Here is an 8199-nt window from a genome sequence, read left to right on the forward strand (position 1 = left end):
TATATGTAGCAGGTTTCTGTGGGTTTTTCCAAATGCCAGTATTAAAGCTTTAGGCAATGGAGGAGATCTTGGTAGATGTCCTTGGTCATTGTTCCAATTTGATATGATATTTTGAAGTATTTTTTTTTAAAAAAAAAAAAAGGAAGTGGCAGCCCTACTTAAAATTGTTTAAAGTCTTTTACATTGTTTATATTCCAAAAATACTGTTCTGTTTTGGGTGGGGATTGAGGAAACAATTGTGAGTCTAACTTACTAAGAAAACCCTCTTTAAAACAAGATGTGATTTTTTTTTCCTTTGATAAAAAAGATAGGTTAGTTGAAATGCAAGCCTCAGGCTTCTTTTTCTAATTAAAAAAAAAGTGTCTTGTTATGTACTAGTAAGGATAGAGGGAGGATAAAAGATTAAGGAGAGACTACTGAGACAATAGTTTTTGAGGGTCACTGCAGATAAGATTGAAATTTGAACTGACACTGTTCTGATTTTCAAACAAACACTGGAAGGGCTGAAAATGCAGTTGATGCTTTTCATGCATTTGTAAGCCTGAAAAAAGAGTTTGGTCGTTAGGTGTGGGTAGAAAAGTCTGTCACGTGGAGGAAGAAAATCAAAATCTTTTAGAAGAGGTAGCAGGGAAGAAACAAAATGCATGCAGTGAAGAGAGGGGAGAGGAAAAAGTGAGTGTGGGTCTCCATCATGCTCGCTTTGTAGTCCAGGCATATACCCAAGTATCTTACTGCGTGCTATGTCGCACAGTGTCACCAGCAACTACTGACAGACGCTTTTGCTTCTGCTGCCCCTGTATTGCCAGCTCTTCATTTGCTCAAACGACAGCCAGCTCTGCTAGCCTGTGGGTACAGTAGGGAACCGGGCGAGCAGTTGGGCAAGGTGCCCATGCCTTGGTTTCTTGGTTAGAACTGCTCTTGGATGATGTGTGTTTTCATTTCTCTGCTGCATTAAACAGCATAACCCCAAGGTTCACTAAAAAATGCAAATACCAGGATTTATTTGTAACACCCAAAATAGTCATCCCCATTTACGGTTATTTAGAAAATACAAAGGTGTGAAAAGAAAAGCTGTAGTGAATATACCTACACTGCAATTACCTCTTCTGTCGTTCAGCTGCTTTTCCCCTGCTGTATAGTAACCAGATCTTCAGGCTTTGCCCTTTTCTTTCTGTTTCTCACGAATTGTGTTAGCTGGTATAGCTGCCTTCCATTTGAAGCCTTTTAGCAAGTCTGCGTGGGTGTAATCATTCACCCTAAAACTCACTGTGTCTTCTTCTTAAGTAGGAGACAGTCACTCTTTTTAGCTAGACCCACTCCCTAATTAGAATAAAAGGGATTTCCTATAGATTTGTAAAGTGACTCATTGCTATTCTAGGATAACCTCCTGCACCTGATTGCCTAGAAAACAATTCTTAGGTTCACTGAAGTGTAAAAGTCTCTCTCCTCTGATGATCAAAGTGATCCAGGAACTATTGCTGCAAATCTTTTTGTTTATGAGAGAGACTTGTCTCTGAGTCCCTGTGGTCAGTTACAGTATGGATTTGTGTGCCAGCTTATTCCTTCCCTGAAAAGTTGGGAGGAGATAACACAGAATGTAACTTGAAACACTGCTGGCCCGTAAAATCACACGGCATTTGCTGTGTAGCAAATTGCATGCAAGCTGTTACCAGCTTATTGTAATTCTTTAAAAGTAGACCCGAAGATGTGTATTTGCTGACTTGCTCTTCTTTCAGTGGCAGAGTTGAATTTGCTTTGTCTTACAGGGCTGTAAGAACCATTAAAAATCTTTTACTTATCGCAATTCAAGATTTGTTTCCGTGTATTTTGTTTAATCACTTGGTGATAACTTCTGCCTGCAGTCAACACCTTTCTGGGTTTCGTGAAAGCTAGTTCAGAAGCTTCAAAAGCTAAGTGCGATAGAGAAGATAAGAGATAAAAATCTTTTAAAATCAGGAAGTATAAAAGGAAAGTTTGTAACAGTCTTTTGACTTAGTCACATTTAACAACCTGGACACTTTATCATTCTGATTTTTTATGTTTATGACAAACGGTATTATATTAAGATAAACATTTAACAAGAGAGGTAACAGAATATGAGATATTGCAACACAGCCAAAGTGTCCCAATGCTGTTGGCAATTTCGTTGTTATTTTAAGTTCACACTTTAAAACATTGTAATCTGGTTTCTTTGTTTTAAGCAAACTTTTCTATCAGTCATTGGCATTAGAAGGATATGAAAGATTTAATAAAATAGATATAGTCAGCTTTATAAAAGTCCAGTACCAGTTTTCTGATGAGCTGCTTAACTCCTTGCTCCGCATTTGTTCACCTTGTAAATCTTGGAGATACTACAGCTGTTAAAGATACGGAGCTTTCTCTGTTTCCCAACCCCGTTTGTTGTCAGACTTGACACCTGTTGGGCAAGTGGTATCTTCCCCACAGCATATTAAATGTAAGACCTCTGCATTTCCCAAAGATTGTTGGATAGGAATGAACCAACTTAATTTGTTTTGCTTTATATATCTGTTTTATTTACAGAGTTACACTGGTCCTTTTAAATTCCTTTTCTGTGAACATCTCCACATACAACATTTCTCAACTTGTGAGAAGCATGGAGAATCACTTAAATGTTTGTGAAACTGTGGCTGAAAATGTGCTTTTCAGGCACATTTGCATTTGACTGTGAATACAGTGGGAGAAAGTAGTCCTACTGCAGGTGGCTTTACATAAATCGGTTGCAGCTAAACAAAGCAGACCTAGACTCTGAATGGCACACAATGTCATACCACTATACGACAACCAAAGAAGTCAGAAATTGGGTCCGGTCCCCCAAAAGGCTCAAAAAGCATGAATGGATTTTGTTGGAATTTTTTTCCTTTAGGAAAAAGGTTTTCTTTTGTCTTTGGGTTTCTCTGCCTTCAAGTTCCTATTTTTTTTCCGAAATCACAAGTGCTAGAAACTTACTTTAATTACTGTGATTAAAACTAAAATTCAGTGCCATAATCGAGAAGCTGAGACTTAAAGAAAAATGAAGAAGACTCAAACTACAAGAAGTGGCAACACAAATCTATTAAAAAGTTGTATTTCTAAATTCAGTAAACAAAAAAACCCCAGAATTGATGGGGTTGGAACCAAAGAGAAGAAACACTTCTGTTGTGTTTTTCTCCTTGCTGTGCATGTAATAAAAACCTCTATATACATTTAAGTTCGAAGCTTGCCTGAGAATGACTTGGACTAAATCACGTTTATTTTCTGTAGTTCATAGTACTTGCACTGGAGTTCCAGTGTGAGCATTTTTGGATATTTCTCAGTATGATTGTTTCAGATTTACACCGTACAGTGACACAGCGATCATTGTGAATCGTAATTCTGTGGTTAAGGTTTCCTATTCCATTTATCTACAGTTAAAGGGCAGCAGTGTTTCGCCCACCTGAAGTACCAGCTGCATTACGTCTGCACCTCTGTCCCTCTTGCTCATTTCTTTTTTTCAGCTTCTCTTGCTTTATTCCTTTCCTGGTATCTTTGGAGAGAGAAGTTCCTTCCTCCACAGTTCCAGTTCTCAGTCAGAGGGACACTGAGCGCTTCCTCTTCCTAGCAGCATACTCCCCCGCAACAAAATTGGATAAGGAGTGGCTCAGGCGTGTGTCCAGAGTATCAGAGTTGCTGCTGCTGCTGCTGCTGCTGCTGATAGTCATCCATGGGCACAGGCATCGGAGCATGGCTCTGCGGATGTAGTTGTCAAAGCAATAGTAAATGAAAGGGTTGGCACAGCTATTGGCAAAAGCAAAAGGGCTGCTCACCTTCATGCCCAGCTGGGCAATCATGTTGGGAAAACAGTCAGGCTGCTTCAGGAGTCCCAAAAGGATGGCCATAAGCTTGAAAAGATTGAAGGGAACCCAGGAGATAACAAAAGCCGCCACTACAATGAAGACAATCTTTATAGATTTTCTCAGTTTTTTATCATGTTTCCCAGCTCTCTGATAATGCACACAGAGTCTCCTGGTGATGGAGCAGTAAAAGGTTAAGATACTCAACAGTGGGAAGAAGAAGGCCAGGATTAAAAGCATCAGTGACATTATCTGTTTGGCTTCTGTCACAGCTTTGTCTGTACAGTAAGTCTTTCCATATTGCTGCTTCAGTTCTCTGGACAAAAGGGTTGGCATCCCTAAGCAGCAGGACAATATCCAGACACAGATGCAGAGTCCAGTGGAATAGGATCTTGTTCTGACCCGTCTAGCGACAGAGGGATGCATGATAGCAAGGTACCGGTCAGCACTCATACAAGTGAGGAGGAGGATGCTGCAGTACATGTTGACTGAGATGACATAGGAACTAGCTTTACAGAGGAAAGATCCTACCCTCCAGCTCCCATCCGACACCTCCTTGTCCACCCAGAATGGTAGCGTGATGAGGAAGATGAAGTCAGATGCAGCAAGGTTGATGATAAAGATGTCGATCAGCCTCTGGACCCGTCGCTTGAAGACCAAGGCTACTATCAGGATGGAGTTGCCGATAATGCCCACCAGGAACACAGCAGTGTAGAGGATAGGGAGGAAAGTAGACATGTGTTGCAGGTGCTGGTACTGGCAGTTGTCATCGTAGTAGTAGTCATAGTTGAAAGTGACTGTAGTCACGGGTGAAAGCTGGTTGAATTCCATTTCTGGCCAAGCTGTCCTCATCCTTGCTCTCAGGAAGACTCTGAGCTCCCCCTACCCTTCCCATCAACGTCTTATTTAAAACTGTGTAGCGATTGAGGGAGGAGGAGTTGGGGGAGGGCTGAGGAGAAAAGTGGTTTTGGGGGGGTTATCTATATACTTTCAGCCAATCACATAGGCAACAGACAAGTGCAAGAGTCTCTGATTTGTCAAACCCCTGTCTTCAGAATAAACACTGCTTTTTTTTTTTTTTAATCAGGTTTAGTTTTACTGATTTTATCTTCATTTTGCATTTGCCTTTATAAGCAAACCAGGACTGGGTTTTGCTTTTATTTGGGGGGCTGGGGGGAGGGGTGGGAAGGGAAGGTAGTTTTCAAGATTCTGAACTTTTTTAGGCCAGGTTAATGGTAGTTTGCAGAGGTTCAAGACTGTACCATCTCAGAAAAAGTCAGAGAATGGTGAATTTAGGTGCCACATTCTTTCTCTTTACTCAAAATGTTTTTTATAAATTGCTTTTCAGGGCAAGTTCAACTTTTCTGAGGCTTGGAGGTTTTTACTTCCTTTGTTCATTTATGATGGTTGTTTTCTGTTTGAGAATATTTCTCTCATATGAAAATATTTAGGGAAAAACATTTAAAACTACCATCTCCATTCTCCCATGTAGTTAGTTTTCTATATCAGTCCCCGGCTCTTCACTGCTGTGCTAGTGCCCCTCTCATGCTCTGCAGCCCCTTGAGTTCCCCCAGCCCTGGGCTCCCCACATCCAGCTTTCTGAACATATTAGAAACTTAGAGGACAGTTTTCCAGTGTGTACTATATCATTCTGTAATGTGAAACTTGCCTTGATGTCCCCATCGCCACATAGGCTTCCTTATCAGCCACAGTCCTGGTCTACCAAGCCCTGGTTTGTTCCTTCTTATGACTGTGCAGCCCACGTGGCTCTTGAGATGTTAAGTACAGTGTTTGCTTCTCTTAAAGAGCTCTGATTTTTTCATCTTTCATTTGCAATATCAGTATTGCTCTAACCATGGCTTACCTTACAGGCAAACCTTTCAGCGTTGCATAAATCGTATGAAAATTCTCACTTTTTAAACTACTGAATTCATTACAGCTTTGCCAGTGCATACTAATTTGAAACTTCTACTACTGGTCTTCATCAACCTTCCTCTCTTCTGCAGATAAATTAATTTTCTCCATCCTCTCCCTCCCACCTGTGTGTTCATAGACACGGCACATCTTCAGGATTCTCAAAGCTTTGAGCAAATGGGTTACCAGGGCATGCTTGAGCCCCAGGCTCAAGATAGATCAAGACAGATCAAGATAGATCACAAGTATGTATACACCTCCACAGACAAAGAGCACCTCCAAATTGCATGGACAGCAAGTTAGTCCATCCAGTGCACTCTGGATGCACTCAGATTCACTCTGCCAGTGCTCAGGTTATATGCTCCTGTGTGGCAGGTACCTGGTAGACTTCCAAGCACCTGGAAAAGCAGCCAGCAGCTACTGAATGGCTGGCTGCTAGATCAAGGAATATTTAGGTGAATGCTTTCTCCTGTGGGGATACGCCAATGTCTAATAAGGAGCTAGTTATATACAATTGCCTTCCTATCACTAGGGCACTACTGGGCTCTAGCTGACTATTTTTCATGGAATGTGTAAGGATTTCATTATCTTGGTGAATGTAATTCAGCCATCACAAACTCTGGAAAATGATCAAGGTGTATAAAACCACCCTAGATTAGATTACCAATTTGTATTCCACAGATGTAGGTGCAAACCTGTAAGGAAACACAGGCTAAAAATGATCTTGCCATCTCAAGATTACAAAAAATATACCTACTTTTGAGCTAAGAGTTGTGTAAAAATGCCCAAGTATCTTACAGTTTACAGGAATTATTTTTGATGAATTTGATGCAGAGGAAAGTTTTGTGTCATCCTTGCTTATTTCTGCTTCAAGGAATGTGTTTCAGGTTTTTCTTCCAAGAAGCACTGGGAAATAGAGGCATTCTCTTTCCATCAGTACTAGAGTTGAAAAATCAGCTGAACCATACGGTCTGCAGTATAACAGTTCTGCCTTTCCTGCAAAGATGGACCTACATGTTATTTCACTCTGCTCTTAGATCCTAACAGCTTTTGTGCAGTTGCAAGCTTTAGAAATCAGGCACAAACTTCTCTCCCTCCATCTCACACTACTGCATACTCTTTCTTGAGTATTTTTTCTTTCCCTTCCTCTTCTCATCCCAGAACAGACAAAAAAGTAACTTTTTTATAAGCTCGATGGAGCCATAAAGATTAGCATATGTCCATGTATTCTTGTGTTTGCTGTTCCTCACTTTGTTGTCTCCCTGTAGTTTAATAGCCTTACTTACTAAAATGAAAAATTAGCTAGTAAACCTTTTCCAACAGGGATCAACTCTGTTCTCTTGAATTTGCTCTGTATTTCTTGCATGCTCTAAGTAGACTTGTGGATGTTGCTATGGGTTGCCATATTACAACGTGACACTTCCTTATCTGCACAAAAGATTTGTAAAGAAATGCGGACCTTTTTCATGAATAATGAAGCGATCTGTAATTATCCAAGTGAAGCAGCAGCAGGAGTATTTGTTGGTAGTCTGTAAGTCTTGTGGGGTTTTTATGTGGTATTGATTCATTTAAGACGTCATATAGGGTCTTACTCTTCCTAGAACTCATTTCCCTGAGGTGGAGCCAAACTCTCAAAAACACTCAGCACACGGAACTTCCCCTCATAACACTTCTGCACAGGTGCTTCAGAAAGCTCAGCATGTGATGCGCTAAGATCCAAGAGATGGGGTGAGATGTTTTGTCACCAGAAGGTCAGCCTATACCTTCTCCTCATCCTCCTGCTAGATTTCCACGGCACTGTCCTACTTTCAGACCTCTCCAGATACATGTAAACCCGTTTCCCGAACAAAATTTTCTGCTGAAGAAACAGCTACTGGCCTGGCTTGGGTGTATGTTCTTCCATTTGTGGAACCCATCTTGTCCAGCCCTTGGCACAGCTCTGAAAAAAATGCAGCCACTGGGTGCTGAGTAGTTTTGAACCTGAAAGTGAACCTAAAGCTGTTGGAAAGCCACACGCTCATGGCAGATACTGTAGTCATGGCATTCAGCCACATTCAGCCAGTTCTGCTTTAGAGCGTATGTTTCTTTGATGGTTCTGCCTTTCTCAAGTGCGCTTGTCGCGTCTGTGTTTGTGCTGTTCCTTAAATCTTCCTCATAGGAGATGCTGAGGTATTTCCAACAGTAGCAAGGGAAACTATTTCAGGTCTTTGTTCACAGTTCTGTAATGCTTGTGATACATGTATTATGGTAGCCGCCTAATTTTGTGGCAAAATCAGTAAAAGAGATGCACAGCAGAACTATCTGCACAGGAAGTATAGCAGGGTTGCTGGTTTAGTTTGTTACACACACACTCACACACACCCTTACAAATTCCTGCAGTTGAAGCATTTCTGGTAGTGAGGTGTGGGTTTGTTGGTTTGGGGGGGGGGGGGGGGGATAATAATTTTTTTATTTA

The 8199-nt window shown here is 41.1% G+C and overlaps 1 protein-coding gene across 1 annotated transcript; it reads right to left on the minus strand.

Annotated features, from left to right (window-relative positions):
- Positions 1–3566: 3566 nt before the first annotated feature.
- On the minus strand, positions 3567–4682 carry GPR15 (G protein-coupled receptor 15). The gene has a single exon (XM_010141267.1). It carries the CDS (start codon positions 4680–4682, stop codon positions 3567–3569), a length of 1116 nt encoding a protein of 371 aa, XP_010139569.1.
- Between the last annotated feature and the right edge of the window lie 3517 nt (positions 4683–8199).

This window comes from Buceros rhinoceros, unplaced genomic scaffold, assembly GCF_000710305.1.
Source record: "Buceros rhinoceros silvestris isolate BGI_N320 unplaced genomic scaffold, ASM71030v1 scaffold35048, whole genome shotgun sequence".
Taxonomy (NCBI): Eukaryota; Metazoa; Chordata; class Aves; order Bucerotiformes; family Bucerotidae; genus Buceros; species Buceros rhinoceros.

What these genes read in the sequence shown, in the direction of transcription:
- GPR15 (XM_010141267.1), bottom strand. Translation starts at nt 4,682, where the DNA reads ATGAGGACAGCTTGGCCAGAAATGGAATTCAACCAGCTTTCACCCGTG.